Genomic DNA, 18,039 nt, shown 5'->3' with positions numbered 1-18,039 from the left:
AACTTTAATCATATGATGACTTTATTTGGACTCAAAATATTTTGAGTATTTGAGCTTGCATTTCTGACTTCATTCTCATAGTTTTCACTATGCTTAAAATTTGACAACTTTATTCTTGTTTTGCCATTACATTTTTCATATTTGTAACATTTTTACATGACACTAAAACACCAAAAACAAAAACATAACTTTCCTTTCCTTAACTCAAACACCTGTAATTGAGAGACATTTGCACCACCTAATCAGTTCTCAATGGATAAAATTAAGCCGTCCCTTTTTTCTAATTAAATATCTCGGATTTATTTAGAAATACATCACATCACAGAAGTAAAATGGGTTTCTTTAGAGCAAGAAGACAGAAGAAATAAGAATTAAATACAAAATAAATTCACTGGGAAGGTTATGACTGCAAATCTGAACTTCTAAAAAACGTAAGATCCACAAATAGGAGGATAAGACTCTTAACATATGACTCTGACTGCCTTAACAGGTACTAAAGTCCTGATTCACTTCACTGTCAACTCAATTTCTAAGTGCTTTCTAAAAAAAGACTTCTGTGCCGCTTTGAGGCTCATTTCTCTGGATTTCTCTCTCACATTCAAAGACACAAGCACTTGCTTCCACGTCCAAATATTCAGTCTTTCTTTGCTTCATCACTTTATTCTTTGATAACAATCCAACCTATACAGTGAGACAGATGGCAAACGGAGGCCACGTCACTTAGTAATATAGCCGAGACCCAGCTGTGTGTGGTAATTTTGAAGAATACAGTCTGGAAACCCCCCCTGTATCTGCGTGTGGCCTTACCGTAAAACTGTAATGGAGTTGGAATAAAGCTTAAAATAGTATAAAGCTCCGATATGACACGTATCTTGGGTCTACAGCTGGTGAAATAACACTAAACTATGCAACTAATTAGTAAATTAGCAGACACTTCTACCCAAACAGGGTCAGTCCTCTTGGACTTGATCAAGGTCACAATGGTGATGGGTTCGAACCCACAACCTTTTAATTACCAGCCCAGATTTTTAGCCATGCAAAACTAGACGACCAGTTTAAATCTTCTAAACAACGAGTGCAGCAGCTTGAAGCACGTCACTTAACTACAATGTGCATCTGCTAAACGACATCATTAATTACTACTAATCACTAATTAGTCTGGCTGACACCTTTACCCAAAGCAGCAGTTCACCAGAAACGGGTCAGTCCTCCAGGGGTAACCTGAGGGTAAGTGCCTCGATCAAAGCCGTAATGGTAATTAGAATGGATTAACCTGTCTAGGGTTTGAACCTACAACCTTTCAAGCAACCCTGATATTTAACCACTACTCCAAAGCACATGCTGTGGAAAAAACAGATGTTATTAGGCTGCGTTTACACTGCAAGTCTTAATGCACAGATCCGATCTTTTGACCATATCCGATTTTTTGGCACGTCTGTTTACATTCAATTTAGACACGACCGGTATCCGATATCTGTGTTTACATAATTCCCACCCAAAATTATTGTGAGTGATCGCTTTATAGACACATGGTAGACCCTCCGGTTCTGAATGGCCGTGCTATTAAATTATTTATATAATTCACATCGAGTGGTCATTGAGCTATTATTTGCCAGCATGGACAACGGCTGTCATGGATGTTTTGCAGCTCAAAATCTGACTGAACGGATAAATAATGGAAAACGACGATCATTTTCATTTGGTATGCTATTTTATACTGCTCGTTAGAGATAGAATTCTTTAGTGAAATAAAGTATGAATTTGAATGAATTAACGAGAGAGAGAGAGAAAGAGAGAGAGTGTGTGAAGCTTGCAAACAAGTGAAAGTTATCACCTCATTGCTAAGAAAAATAATGTAGCTTTTAGTAGCGAAGCTGTTGTATTAATAAAATTCACGGGACAGGGGTTGAAAACCAGCTCCTGAATATGCTATTTTTTTTTTAAAGTTTCCATCTCTATAAAATGCGAGCGCATACAGCTCTCCGGCATTAAAATGCTATCTTTATGGGCAGACGTGTCGCCCTCGCATTGGGAGTTCTGCGGGGAATCGGATATGTGTGTTTAGACGCAGGTCGGATGTCCAGATATCGGATATGTATCCGATTAAAATCCACATTTTAAAGTGGCTCAGATCGGATGCGAAAAAAATCGGATCTCGTGTGAATTTTCGGGTTTACACGCATGCATCAAATTCCGATCTGTGTCAGATGTGGGCAAAAAAATTTGATTTTTTCTGCCAGTGTAAACGCAGCCTTAGTTATAAACCTGTGGTCTAGTTTCACAAATAGGGGGAATTCAGGTAAAAATGTCAAAAGGTGGTTCAGTATAGTCAAATTCACATTATATACCCATGTAATAATAAATGTTACCATATGCATAAACCATGGTTTTTACATAATACATTTACCTCCAACAAAACCATGGCTCTACCACAGTACAAGTCAAAAAACATGGCATTATGGTGAGGTAGTCATACTGTGCTAATAACCATCCTCTAAAATAGGCTGTGCCTCAAATCCTAATGAGCAGCCAAACTTGGACCATGGTGCCACGTCTAAAAACCATGCTATTACTATAGTACTTTATTGTGAGTGTAGTTTTTAAGTAGTTTGGTGGTTATCCAGCGCTTCAGCTTGGCTTTAATATGACATTGAGGCCTGGATAGAAATCTCTCAGTTGCCTTTAAAAAAAAAAAAGTTAAATATATATAATAAAATAATCATTTAAATTGTATCCCTTTATTGTTTTTTTATATTTAATATTTTTATTTTATTTATTTAAATAGTTACTTCATTATATATCTACTAACTATACAATATAATGTTTTTTACCATAGTATATTACCATGTTTTTTTAATCATACTTCATTTATTTCCAACAATACCATGGGATTACCCATTCATGTTATGTCCAAAAACATGAATTAGAATTATGCTGCGTTATTTATATTTTTCTAATTCTCATCCCCCTTTGACCATGTTACCATGTCTAAAAAGCACAGTATTACCATGGTACTTTACAGTTAGTGTACACTCTAAAAAATGCTGGGTTAAATACAACCCAGTGCTGGGTCAAATATGGCCAAACCCAGCAATTGGGTTGTTTTGACCCAGCGGTTGGGTTACTACCCAGAAGGTTGGATTAAACGTTTAACCCAACCGCTGGGTCAAAACAGCCCAATTGCTGGGTTTGGCCATATTTGACCCAGCACTGGGTTGTATTTAACCCAGCATTTTTTTTGAAGAAGTTCCAGCCAGCGCTTCTGCTTAGCTTTAATACGGTATGGGGCCCTGGACAGAAATCATTCAGTTGCTTTAATATAGATATATATATATATATACACTCTAAAAAATGCTGGGTTGTTTCAACCCAACTTTGGGTCAAATATGGACTAACCCAACCGTTGGGTTAAATTTTTACATGACATTTTTAACCCAAAAGTTGGGTTAGTCCATATTTGACCCAAAGTTGGGTTGAAACAACCCAGCATTTTTTTAGAGTGTATGTATATATATATATATATCTATAAACATTTAATTGTATATATTTATTGTTATTAAATAGTTATATATATATATATGTTTTTTAATTAATTTATTTAAATAGTTACTTCATTATATCGTTGTATATCTACTATATACAGTATACTATGTTTTTTACCATAGTATATTACCATGGTTTTTATCACACTTCATTTATTTCCATGGCATTACCATAGTACATAGTATTATGCTAAGTCATTTATATTTTGCTAACTCTCATCCCCCTTTGACCATGTTACCATGTCTATAAAGCACAGTATCACCACGGTTCTTTAGAGTTAGTGTAGTTTTGAAGCAGTTAGCTGGTGATTAGTGAGTTACGCTGTAGGTTATCAGACAGAGCTTTAGTCTAAAGTAATGATTAGATCCGTTACCTGTGTGAAGTCTTCATCACTCAGCAGGTGCGCGTCTCGAGCTTTGAAGCAGTTCTGGCATTTACTCTTGTTGAAAATATTGGCCTGGAATTTTCGGCAGGCGTTATCTTTAGCAGACATACTCTGTGTGTGTTTGTGCTCCCGTTTTTCCGTTATTTTAAAAACTGCGCAATAATTCCAGCGGAGGGTCCTCCCCCGCGCGCTGCAGTCCGCCTCATCACAAACTCACTACGATGATTTATTTTTGCACAATAATCACCTGATACCGAAACTCCATGATGCGCTTCAGAGTGGATTCTCTCTCGAGTTTCTGCTCCAAAGACGGATTTATGTCCGTTTCCCACGATCACAGCTGATCACACGGGTCCGGCTGCGCTCTCACACACACTACACACTCAACACACACACACACACACACACACACACTACACACTCAACACACACACACACACACACACACACACACTCAACACACGCACACACACACACACACACACACACACACACAGGAATGAAGGGGGCGGGGCACGACGCAACTGACATACACCGTAAGCCAATCACAGGAAGGGATACGCCTACTGTTTGTAGCCAGAGGACGGAAGTGTCCAATCACATTGATTTTATGTGGAATAACAAGAATCAAGGTAGGTGGACTGCGCACGGGGTAAACTGAAGTTATTTAAACTTAGTCAGTATTTTATATATATTTAAACTGTGTTTTTAGTGCTTTTCGTCTCGTTGTGAAACGAAAAAGCGCAACGTTAAGATTTTTGTTAACGCCCCCAGATAGTGACCAACCCTACCTGAGCGGCTCTCCAGGGCCCCCGTTTGGCATTAATGCGGTATGAGAGCCTGAGAAAAAAATATTAGTAATTATATATATCATATATATTATTATTAGTATTAGAAGTAGTGGTAGTAGTATTTAATAATATATAATAAAACAATAATAATTAAAATATTTTAAATGCTATTTCATTGTATTTTAATACTAACATTTTAACACTTAACTTTAATGTTATATATTTATTGATACTTTTATAATACAAATATTAAAATATTTTAGATTTAAATAATGAATTGTATTATTGTATATCGTTATGTATTGTAAATATGTTAAAATATATTTTAATAAAATATTTATTTAGAATTTCATTACACTATATTAAAATAAATATTTTTCATTTTTTGCTATTGCCATCTCCACAGCGGGATCTTAACATCACTGTGCAACACACACAAAACTCACATGGTAGGTACTCAGACATACTTCAAAGAATATCACGATGCTGTCAAAAAACATAATATGAGTACTTTTTGTGAAATAATAAAATGTGCATGAATAAACATGTACTGTATGCAATTTCAGTGTGCGATGAAAATGAATGTTGGCCATTTATGTCACCTGGATTTGGTTCCCAGTATCTGTCCCACCACCAGGTTAGAAATGCCGATGCCGATCATCTGTACAGATGTGGCCAGTCCCATCGCTGTGCCCAGTGTGGCTTGAGGAACCACCAGCGGGATGGAGGGCCACATGCTCGCCTACAACACACCAAATAATAAAAAACAATGATAAACTGGAGTTCAACAGCAGGAATTCAATATGTCATGCAGTGTTTATCACAGGTCTTTTCTTTCATTTTATTTGCAAAACATTTGAATTCAGAATAATGGCACAATATGTTCTAGGTGAAATGACACACAAACGAAATAGAAAACAGATAAACAAATGTCAGTCTAACAGAAAGACGTATGTTTAACTTTACTATCCAATGTTATACCATAGGTCTTGGATATACATTTTCTTTAGCTTTATTTGTGAAACATATGTGGAAAATTTGTGCAATATAAGCTTTGTATATAATTAATATATACAAATAATATTAATATTATTTATAATACATATACACACATTCAAATTTACTTCTAGATTTTTACAATTTACATGTATTCATTTTTTTATATAATTATTTCCTATCTATCTATCATTTATCTATCTATCATCTATCTGTCTATCATCTATCTATCTATCTATCATCTATCTGTCTATCTATCGGTCTATCATCTATCTATCTATCAGTCTATCTATCTGTCTATCATCTATCTGTCTATCATCTATCTATCATCTATCTGTCTATCTATCTGTCTATCTTTCTATCATCTATCTATCATCTATCTATCTATCTGTCTATCATCTATCATCTATCTGTCTGTCTATCATCTATCTGTCTTCTATCTATCTGTCTATCATCTATCTATCTATCATCTATCTGTCTATCTATCTGTCTATCATCTATCTGTCTATCATCTATCTATCTATCTATCTGTCTATCTGTCTATCATCTATCTATCTATCATCTATCTATCTATCTGTCTATCTGTCTATCATCTATCTGTCTATCATCTATCATCTATCTATCATCTATCTATCTATCTTCTATCATCTATCTATCATCTATCTATCTATCATCTATCTGTCTATCATCTATCTATCTATCTATCTATCTATCTATCTATCTATCTATCTATCTATCTATCTATCTATCTATCTATCTATCTATCTATCTATCTATCTATCTATCTATCTATCTATCTATCTATCTATCTATCTATCTATCTATCTATCTATCTATCTATCTATCTATCTATCTATCTATCTATCTATCTATCTATCTATCTATCTATCTATCTATCTATCTATCTATCTATCTATCTATCTATCTATCTATCTATCTATCTATCTATCTATCTATCTATCTATCTATCTATCTATCTATCTATCTATCTATCTATCTATCTATCTATCTATCTATCTATCTATCTATCTATCTATCTATCTATCTATCTATCTATCTATCTATCTATCTATCTATCTATCTATCTATCTATCTATCTATCTATCTATCTATCTATCTATCTATCTATCTATCTATCTATCTATCTATCTATCTATCTATCTATCTATCTATCTATCTATCTATCTATCTATCTATCTATCTATCTATCTATCTATCTATCTATCTATCTATCTATCTATCTATCTATCTATCTATCTATCTATCTATCTATCTATCTATCTATCTATCTATCTATCTATCTATCTATCTATCTATCTATCTATCTATCTATCTATCTATCTATCTATCTATCTATCTATCTATCTATCTATCTATCTATCTATCTATCTATCTATCTATCTATCTATCTATCTATCTATCTATCTATCTATCTATCTATCTATCTATCTATCTATCTATCTATCTATCTATCTATCTATCTATCTATCTATCTATCTATCTATCTATCTATCATCTATCTGTCTATCATCTATCTATCTATCTATCTATCAATCATCTCTGTCTATCATCTATCTGTCTATCTATCATCTATCTATCTATCTATCATCTATCTATCATTCTATCATTCTATCATCTATCTATCATCTATCTATCTATCTATCGGTCTATCTATCTATATAATAAATTAGTAAATATAGAAATATATATAAATATCTCTAAATAAAAATGTAGATATTTTATATTATATTATAACATGAAGGGGAGAGTGGGGTGAGATGTGAAATTGCAAGGTGGGATATAATTATAAGGGTTCAATCCAATCAAGGATGATTTTGTAAAGATATTTTAAGTTTTTAAAAATAGAAAATAACAAATCTAAAAAAAATATTGCTATATTAAAATATTCTGAATACACTCCTTTTTTTCTGGTTTACAGCTAACATATCATTATTAAAATGTAAATAACATACAGCACTTTAGAAGACTTAAAATTAAGAATGAATTAAATGTGAATTTTTCATTCATCCTGAAATATAATTTGCTGTATTTTTCTTTTTTACTTTCTAATCTTATCCTGCAAACCAATCTCAGATGTCTCATGTTTTAAAATGTCAGAAATGATGATGTCACAAATGATCAATACTTCAACCAATCACACGGTCTCTTACAAAGTTGGCAGACCACACAATTGTGAGTGTACTTTAATACTTCAGTAACATCGTATAACTGGCGTCTATAGTGTATGTCTGTGTGTGTGTTCATGATTGATACTCACAGCAGCGAACGAGTAAGTGATGCCGAGCCAGATGGTAGATATGAGAGGAGGGACGAACGTGAAGGCCAGCAGACCAAACACAGGCAGCGTCAACACGGCACAGAGCCCCGCAAACACACCGCGCAGCCCCACATAGTCCTACAGCACAGACACAAACACCATTAACATTAAACACATGACTGAAAATACAACGGAAGACAAAGTCCTTTAGTGGCATCATATAGTGATGCTATTTATATTTCATGATACATTTAATACGTTTGGGGTTGGTAAGATTCTTTTAATAATTTCAGAAGAAGTCTCTTCTGCTCACCAAGGCTGCATTTATTTGATTAAAAATACAGTAAAAACAGTAATATTGTGAAAATATTATTATGATTTAAAATTTTTAAAAAATTATTTGAATATATTGTAAAATGTAATTTATGTGATCAAAGTTGAATTTTCTGCATCATTACTCCAGTCTTCAGTGTCACATGATCCTTCAGAAATCAGTATAATATGCTGATTTGCTGCTCAAGTTGAAAACAGTTGTGCGGATTCTTTTTTTTTTCAGGATTCTTTGATGAATAGAAAGACTGAAAAAAAAAATGAAATCTTTTGTAACATTATAGACATTTTTAATGTTACTTTTGATCAATGTGATGCATCCTTGCTGAATAAAAACAAAATATGTGTGTAACCATGTAAATGTAATATCTGAGTGATATGTATTTGTGAGTTGAATGCCTTTGGTAAAAAGCACTAGTGTTTGATGAGCATTGACTTACGATGAGGATGCCGACGGCAGCAGACAGCACCAGTGAACTGTCATACACAGCGCCTGCGATGTACGCCGCCTCCTTCTGACTGTACCCACTGTATTTATCCTGGATAAACTTACTGAAAACACACACACAGCAACACATGAACAATGTGTACAAATCCATTTTAATGTAGAAACGTCTACATGGTTCATAACTGTACCTGGCATCAGCGATGAAGGGGAAGATGCCATTATAAAAGAACATGATGGTAAGAACCAGCAGCCAGTATCTGAGAGACAGACGCTTCACATCCTGAACTCTCTACACACACAAAATACAGCAGCTGTATCACAACAACAAATCATTAAAACCAATCTAAAACATAATGATACTATATATATATATATATATATATATATATATATACACACACACACACACACACACACAGTATATATTTATATTTGCATAGATCGTTATCATGTTGGAATAATGCCCAGTCTCCGAAGGGAGGGGATCATGCTCTGCTTCAGTATCTCACAGTACATGTTGGCTTTCATGGTTCCCTCAATGAACTGTAGCTCCCCAGTGCCGGCAGCACTCATGCAGCCCATCTTGACACCATCTGAACCAAAGAAGTTTATCTTGGTCTCATCAGACCACAGTACATGGTTCCAGTAATCCATGTCCTTAGTCTGCTTGTCTTCAGCAAACTGTTTGCGGGCTTTCTTGTGCATCATCTTTAGAAGAGGCTTCCTTCTGGGACGACAGCCATGCAGACCAATTTGATGCAGTGTGCGACGTATGGTCTGAGCACTGACAGGCTGACCCCCCCACCCCTTCAACCTCTGCAGCAATGCTGGCAGCACTCATACGTCTATTTCCCAAACACAACCTCTGGATATGATGCTGAGCACGTGCACTCAACTTCTTTGGTCGACCATGGCGAGGCCTGTTCTGAGTGGAACCTGTCCTGTTAAACCGCTGTATGGTCTTGGCCACCGTGCTGCAGCTCAGTTTCAGGGTCTTGGCAATCTTCTTATAGCCTATGCCATCTTTATGTAGAGCAACAATTCTTTCTTTCAGATCCTCAGAGAGTTCTTTTCCATGAGGTGCCATGTTGAACTTCCAGTGACCAGTATGAGAGAGTGAGAGCGATAACACCAAATTTAACACACCTGCTCCCCATTCACACCTGAGATCTTGTAACATTCATGAGTCACATGACACCCAATTTGGACACTGTCACTTAGGGGTGTACTCACTTTTGTGGCCAGTGGTTTAGACATTAATGGCTGTGTGTTGAGTTATTTTGAGGGGACAGCAAATTTACACTGTTATACAAGCTGTACACTCACTACTTTACATTGTAGCAAAGTGTCATTTCTTCAGTGTTGTCGCATGAAAAGATATAATAAAATATTTACAAAAATGTGAGGGGTGTACTCACTTCTGTGAGATACTGTATATATATATATATATATATATAAAAAAGAAAATGCACATATATAAAAGTTTATTATTAATATCATTATATTATATTGCAGCAATAGCACTAGTATAGTAGTATGGTATTCCCAACATATATCAGCTTATGGCATCTTTATCTGTCTCACCACTTTGCGTGACTCCTCCTGAATCACTCCATCCAATCCCAGCTGCTTCATGCCCATCTTATCCAGAACACTGACCATTACAGCCGACAGGAAGCCAAGAACACACAGGAACGTGCCTTTGCACATAAAACAGATGCATAAGGCTCTACAACATCCCCAGAACGTCATATCAAGAGTCTAATCGTGTGCATGCTGTGTTTCTCACCTCCCCACAGTGTCCACTGCATACCGTACTGAGACTCAAACCTCTGTGTCAGGAAGAAGTTCAGAACCGAGCCCAAGCGGGAGAAGGCCAGAGTCAGTCCAAACGCCAGAGCCAGCTCCTTCCCACGGAACCAGAACGCCGTGATACGGTTTTGGACAACTGAGAAATGAATGAGATTCAATGTAACTTAATGCTTTTTACGGGTGTGTTAGTAATGTTTTTGGCAATGAAAACCCTTGTTTATTAAGTGTGTAAAGAATCTGAGAAATAAAAGCACATTTGTATGTTGTTGGATCCTTTTAGGTCTTTGTAGGGTTCTCTATCATAATGCAGATCGATAGTCAACCAGTGGAAATGGATGTTAAAATGTTTCACTTCTATAATATGACATATTTCAGATTTTCGATGTGCCAGACAGAATGAGAGCTTGTTAAAACAATGACTAAATTATTATACAGTCCAATAAACTCAGTGGAAATGGAAAGTCATTTCAGAGGAAGAAGAAGCATTTCAATTCTCAGTAAAGATTACAATTTGATTGTTAAGATTGTTTTCTTTGGAATAGCATGTACAGATGAATCATGTACAATAAAACCAGAAATATGAAGTGAGGTAGATATGTGGGGGCGTGTTAGAACGAGCCGTTTTAGGGGCGTTTTAGTTTTGAGACTTTAGTCTTTGCAACTTCAGGGATCTTATCTATGCACAATCAGCTTGTAACACTCCAAAGAGAAAGGAAAACTTGAAATCGCATCATATGAACCCTTTAAGGAAGTAAACAGGCCACAGGGAAGTAAAACCATTTAAATGGATCAGACTGAGTTTTTGATTAAAAAAAAAATTGCAATTAATTTTGATGCAACACTGATGCTACTGACATTAGAGTTAATTTTCATTTTTTTTTAACTTTCATTTTTACTTCACTATAATTAGCTTTTATTTAGAGACCATTTACTTTATTACTTTATTTTCAGTCTCCTGAAAATCACAACAAATTCCTTGTGTGTTTGTGCGAATATACTGTAGATCATCTGCCTTTTCTCAAACGCCTAATCATTTTTTAAATGTAATGTGCAGTAATATTGTCCCTCTGACCGTCAATATTTATTTTAATTTGCAGCTTGGGAACTCAGCTAACGACTTGCTGACAGAGTAGGGAACAATAAAACACAAACAATACTTAATCAATCTAAATTCACATATAATTTACTTCATTTTTATTGTTTTTATCCTTGTTCCTAATATACATTTTATTTCTATTCTCTTAAGGGGGTCTGAATACTTTCCGTACCCACTGTATATGTATGCATGCATGTACGGACCCAGTGCTCCTGAAAACCTCAACAAATTTCTGTGCACACTTGGTGAATAAAACTAACCTAAACACTAAATTTAGAACCAAAGATTTGGCGTTTCTAGCATTAAATCTGCTTAATGTCAGTGGTGTTACAGGTGAATATCTGATGTCATACTGGTCAGGGATCCGTTTCCAGAACCAAACAGAAGTCGTCCGGTAAGCATGAGGGGCAACAGGTATGTCGTGCCCTTAAAATGAGACCCCAATGCAAAGATAGCCGATCCCAACACAGTCAGGAAGGAGAACAGGAAAACACCAACTACAGGAGAGAAAATCCAAACACTTGCATCAAACGTCACATATTCAAAAAACAATACTGAATATTGACGAAATTCAGATGGATTTCAAAACAGCTTACTAAAGATAAGGAAAATGTTATCCTACTTACAGCGGTTGCCCAACTTATCAATAAGGAATCCCGCCATGATGACCACCACAGCATTCCTGGGAAAACAAGACAATACTAATTTTAAAGCTGATAAGTAGGGTGAAGCTTTAGAGACTGACAGACGGTCATTTCATTCTTGCTGTGTGAGTCTCACGTCCAGGCGTAGATGGCATAAAGCAGGTTGTACTCCTGTGGCGTCATTCCCAAACCTTCCACACACGCTCCTGTGCCATTAGCAGTGCTGTTACTCACCGTCCCGTTTGGACATGTCAAATTCTGTAAGAGAAAACAGAGAAAACGTACTTAGTTCCTGAACCAGAGAGCTTTATATGTAATATTTGCTACTCTCATGTTGTTTAAAGGGTCATAACAAACATTAATGTATTATATAATTTGTTAGTAATTCATTTTCACATACAATTATCTGATTTCAGACTTTATCCTTTTATCTATCCTGCTCCTGTTCTGTTATTGTGATTGGTTGGCCAGGTTTCTGGTCACCCAATAAGATTTCACTTTAGTGTAAATGTGGGCGGTCATATGTTCTGATGTATTCATCTGTCTGGCAGTGTATGTAGCTCATTCACAATAAATGCTCAGTTGCATTTGTAAATACTGTCACATATCTCAAAATATCAAGGAAAATGTGATCCCTCATAATATGACCACTTCAAATCTGCCTAAACTAAGAGATGTGCAAGTGAGGTCAGAGGTCAGTAAGTTGGTTCTCACCCCCTGAAACTGCTCCTGCAGGACACTGGGAATGTCAAAGCAGAAATAAGAGCCGAAAGTCAGCATACAGTTAAAAAACAGGACCACAAACCGGTAATAGGCTGTAAAAACACACATATATTCACACAGAGGGACGAGTTAGTCATCAGAAAACAACACTTATGAGCTATGAATCTCTCATGAAGTATGATATATTTATAGTTTTTAATTAAGAAAACGTATAAGTTTAACATTGAATCCATCCCATCTGCCTCTGTTTACAAGCTGAGTGTTTATTTTAAAAATGGCACTGAATTCACAAACATCCTGAAACCATTGGAAAGCTTAATTTACCTTGTTCTGCTACTTCGGCCATCTCGACCCCACAGAAAACACTGCAGTCCTCTCAAACAACGACAAAGCAGACTCAATTCGTTTTGTTTACGTGACCCACAAAGGTGGAGCTCTTCAGAATGTGCCGCAGATACCTGATGATCTATAAATCATGATGAACTGATTTAAAGCGTTAAACTGTGGGAACAGTCTATCCGGATGTTCTATCGACTTCCGCATTCCGCGTTACGTCACAGTCTGGGAGTCATGTGACTGGCCGCACGATGTTGTTTTTCGCAGCGCTGACGCAGCATTTAGTGTTGATTGGGTAATCATGAAACAGCCGAGACCCCAGATAAATAAGAGATTAGATCATTTAATCATGTATGTTTATTCATGTTTTAAAACAAATCGGTACTCATTTAAGTCTCGTGATATGTAGGGAAAGAAAATGTATTTATATAGGATATTTCATAATCTGTGGTAAATTAAAGCGCTTTAAACAGGCATAAAAGACACAAACCCGCTTCACAGACAAGGCTTAAAGGGATAGTTCACCCAAAAATGAAATTCTGTCATCATTTACTCACCCTCATGTCGTTGCAGACCTGTATGAGGTGCTTTCTTATGTTGAACATAATAGAAGATATTTTGAAGATTGCTAGTAATCAAATCAATTTTTTTTCCTACTATAGATGTCAATGGCAGCCACCAACTACCAGCAATCTTCAAAATATCTTCTTTTATGTTCAACATAAGAAAGCAACTCATACAGGTTTGCAACGACATGAGGGTGAGTAAATGATGACAGAATTTCATTTTTGGGTGAACTGTCCCTTTAAGCCTTGTCCCAGACTAAAATGTAATCTGAGCAATCTGAGCTGTTTCAGCTGAAAGAAGCTTGCACTGATTGATCTTAAAATATATCGATGCCTTTCTTTTGTCTCAAGATGGACACCAGTAATGCTTTTTTTTTCCTATGGCACATTTATAAAAAATTACTTAAATGTCCTAATTGAACTATGACCTAATCCTGGTTTAGTCTAAACCCTGTCTGTGAAACCAGGCCTAAATATTTCAAAATTGATAAAATTTTTTGTATATATATATATATATATATATACAGTGTTGGGGGTAACGTATTACAAGTAACGTGAGTTACGTAATCAGATTTATTTTCTTTCAAGTAACTAGTAAAGTAATGCATTACTTTTTAATTGACAAGAGAATATCTTAGTTACTTTTTCAAATAAGTATCGTAAGTTACTTTTTTTTCCAATTTATTGATTGACAGCTCTGGGAAAATATAACTTTTTTATTTTAAAAACAAACAAGCAAGCCCTGTCCAGATTTAAAAAGTAACGCAAAAGTAACGTAACGCATTACTTTCCATAAAAAGTAACTAAGTAACGTAATTAGTTACTTTTTTATGGAGTAACGCAATATTGTAATGCATTACTTTTAAAAGTAACTTTCCCCAACACTGTATATATATATATATATATAGAACAACATAAAATATATGGAACAAACCTGGAACAACATATAAAACTACCAAATTTAGCTTAGTCTCAATGTTTAATCGCAAAGTTTAATTGCAACATATAATCATTGCAGTTAATAGGGTTTTTACCGTCTGTTTCATTACGTGTCATTTGTAATTAACTGCATGATTTTCTCACATAGTCTCCACTAAAATCCTACTCCTAAATATAATGTAGAAACGTAACATTTTCTGTAAAGCTGCTTTGCAACGATTTGTATAGTGAAAAGTGCAATACAAATAAACTTGAATTGAATTGGGGGGAAAAAATAAATATATATATATATATATATAGTGTATACAAGACATAGACTGAAAAATTATATATAGGATATATACTGAAATCAAAATAACACTGTGCAAAAAAAGGTTCAATGAAAACATTAGAATGTACAATTATACATTGTATAAATAAAACTGAAAAATCTACCGAAAAATCTAATCGAAATGAAACAAAAACTTACTTCTACAAATGTTTTTATCATTTTCGAAACGCAATCCGTACTACTCTTGTCCCTCTCAGCGCCCCGTATTTGTTTACATTCGCACGCAGCTTGTTGGAAACGAACAATTTACCGAGTGTAGGAAACAATAAAACGCATTAATCGACATCTGCTCAGGCTCAATTTACATATAATAACTCGATTATCATACAGCATATTAAATCCCGCAGAGGATTTAAAGGGATGTCAGCCGTGCAGAGAGCGAACACGTGGGAGATCTCAGACTCAGAGGAAGAGAGTGATGAAAATAAACCATCATCATCATCATCATGTGTAATGCTCGATCAGGACACATGCACGGATGAATCAAACCCTTCAGCCGCATCCAGGAGCACTTCCGGGCGGCCAGAAGACCGCAGCATCCGCGCGGCTGGAGAGAAGAGGAGGAGGAGGACGCGAGAGGAGGAGCAGGAGGTCCGAAGAGCTGCCTCAGAGACACGGAGACAGCTCCGAGAGGAGAAGCTACAAGAGCAGCAGCGGAGGACAGAGGCCGCGGTGAGAGTGAGCCTGTTAAAGCCGGAGAACTTCATCAAGAGGCTGACGCTGCAGATTCACGCAGGTCAGAAACGACTCGTTTCATCACACAAGCAGATGTCTTCTTCAGGCTGTTTGAGGATTGTGTACTATCATAATATTTTGAATTGGCATTTATTTTTATATTTTCAGGTTTTATTTTGAGTGATTTTATGTGCTTTTTTTCCATTTTTATTAGTGTATAAAAAAAAAGATATTTAGCTTACCTTTATTAAATTTTTAGATGTAGTAATTTTAGTATTTAACCCTTTAACTGTCACTCACATTTTTGAACATAGTCTCAGGCTGTTTGAGGATTGTGTACTATCATAATATTTTGAATTGGCTTTTATTTTTATATTTTCAGGTTTTATTTTGAGTGATTTTATGTGCTTTTTTTCCCATTTTTATTAGTTTATAAAAATATATATATTTAGCTTACCTTTATTAAATTTTTAGATGTAGTAATTTTAGTATTTAACCCTTTAACTGTCACTCACATTTTTGAACATAGTTGTGAAAGTGCACGATCCAAACTTACATTTTTTATAATTCATGAACGAAAACATTTTGTAACATGATATTGATGTACCGTTTTCATGGTAATGCAATGTTTGATTTTAAAATGGGTTTCAAAGGATGAATTTTGAGATTTGAAGTTTTCAATTGCTGTATAATTTCTGATGATTTGTAGAGAAAAAGGCAACAACGAAGACTTTTTTTGACAAAGGTCAGAACTCCTGTTATGATGAAGATTTTTGAGGTGCACTCTTGTCATAAATTAATCTATTACTTTTCCTACATAGATATTTTACCAATGCATTTTGGAGTCTTAGACCTTTCCAACGATACATAGTTTGTCATGATTAGATTAGGATTTAATTGTAATATAGTGAAGTAAAACTTAGGCGTCCCACAGAGGGGACGGGCGACAGTTAAAGGGTTAAATTTAAACTTATTTTATTTGAGTCTGTTGTCAAAGTAACATTTCTAATTCTCAAGTGTCCCCCCCCCCATCTGATATTTATTTTTTTTTGTGCTGTCAAACGATTAATCATGATTAATCGCATCCAAAATTAGATTTTTTTTGTTTACATAATATATGTATGTAATGTGTATATTTATTATGTATTTAGAAATGCACGTACATGCACATATACTGTATATTTAAGAAAATATGTTGTTTATATATTAAATACCCCAGAGGGGACGGGTGACAGTTAAAGGGTTAAATTTAAACTTATTTTATTTGAGTCTGTTGTCAAAGTAACATTTCTAATTCTCAAGTGTTCCCCCCCCCCCCATCTGATATTTATTTTTTATTTTATTTTAGTGCTGTCAAACGACATCCAAAATTAGATTTTTTTTGTTTACATAATATATGTAATGTGTATATTTATTATGTATTTAGAAATGCACGTACATGCACATATACTGTATATTTAAGAAAATATGTTGTTTATATATTAAATAGTGCTGTCAAACAATTAATCTCGATTAATCGCATCCAAAATAAAAGTTTTGTTTACATAATATATGTAATGTGTATATTTATTATGTATTTAGAAATGCACGTACATGCACATATACTGTATATTTAAGAAAATATGTTGTTTATATATTAAATAGTGCTGTCAAACAATTAATCTCGATTAATCGCATCCAAAATAAAAGTTTTGTTTACATAATAAATGTATGTGTGCTGTGTGTATTTATTATGTATATACAGTATAAATACACACACATGCATGTATATATTTGAGAAAAATATGCTAAATATATTTACATATAATATAAATTATATAAATATACACATGTAAATATTTTCAAAATATATACTGTATGTGTGTGTATTTATATATACATAATAAATATTAATCGTTTGACAGCACTAATATTAAATATATTTATATATATATTATAAATTATACAAATATAAATATATGCACGTACACATTTTAAAAATATATACTGTGTGTGTGTGTATTTATATATAAGTGAATATAAACATATACATGTCAATATTTTCAAAATATATACTGTATGTGTGTGTATTTATATTTAAGTAATAAATATACACAGTAAACACTATGTAAACAAAAACTTTTATTTTGGATGCGATTAATCGTTT

General features: G+C 34.6%; 3 protein-coding genes across 4 annotated transcripts in view; 1 reads left to right on the top strand and 2 right to left on the bottom strand.

The window, feature by feature from the left end:
* Positions 1 to 4,322, bottom strand: part of LOC107561119 (myosin phosphatase Rho-interacting protein-like) — a 29,773-nt gene extending 25,451 nt beyond the window's left edge. For both annotated transcript variants that reach the window (XM_016245474.1, XM_016245475.1), the window contains exon 1: positions 3,917 to 4,322. In XM_016245474.1, coding sequence (XP_016100960.1) covers positions 3,917 to 4,036 — 120 coding nt within the window. In that variant the 5' untranslated portion in view covers positions 4,037 to 4,322. The remainder of the gene's footprint in view (positions 1 to 3,916) is intronic.
* A 785-nt stretch (positions 4,323 to 5,107) lies between these two features.
* mfsd1l (major facilitator superfamily domain containing 1-like) lies at positions 5,108 to 13,600 on the bottom strand. Its single transcript, XM_016245470.1, has 12 exons — positions 13,371 to 13,600; positions 13,038 to 13,138; positions 12,460 to 12,581; positions 12,306 to 12,361; positions 12,033 to 12,176; positions 10,561 to 10,719; positions 10,356 to 10,471; positions 8,960 to 9,060; positions 8,764 to 8,875; positions 7,994 to 8,131; positions 5,322 to 5,461; positions 5,108 to 5,141 (listed from the first exon to the last, which is right to left on the bottom strand). The coding sequence occupies exons 1-12, from the start codon at positions 13,390 to 13,392 to the stop codon at positions 5,108 to 5,110; spliced, it is 1,245 nt and encodes a 414-aa protein (XP_016100956.1). The 5' UTR covers positions 13,393 to 13,600.
* Positions 13,601 to 15,405: 1,805 nt separating this feature from the next.
* eme2 (essential meiotic structure-specific endonuclease subunit 2) overlaps positions 15,406 to 18,039 on the top strand; it is a 5,593-nt gene continuing 2,959 nt past the window's right edge. Inside the window, exon 1 of the mRNA XM_016245461.1 lies at positions 15,406 to 15,954. Within this exon, the coding sequence (XP_016100947.1) occupies positions 15,579 to 15,954 (376 nt within the window). The 5' untranslated portion in view covers positions 15,406 to 15,578. The remainder of the gene's footprint in view (positions 15,955 to 18,039) is intronic.

This window comes from Sinocyclocheilus grahami, unplaced genomic scaffold (genome assembly GCF_001515645.1).
Source record: "Sinocyclocheilus grahami isolate Dianchi unplaced genomic scaffold, SAMN03320097.WGS_v1.1 scaffold758.1, whole genome shotgun sequence".
NCBI lineage: Eukaryota > Metazoa > Chordata > Actinopteri > Cypriniformes > Cyprinidae > Sinocyclocheilus > Sinocyclocheilus grahami.
The sequence above is the reverse complement of the archived record's forward strand: the minus strand, read 5'-3'. Positions and strand labels throughout refer to the sequence as shown.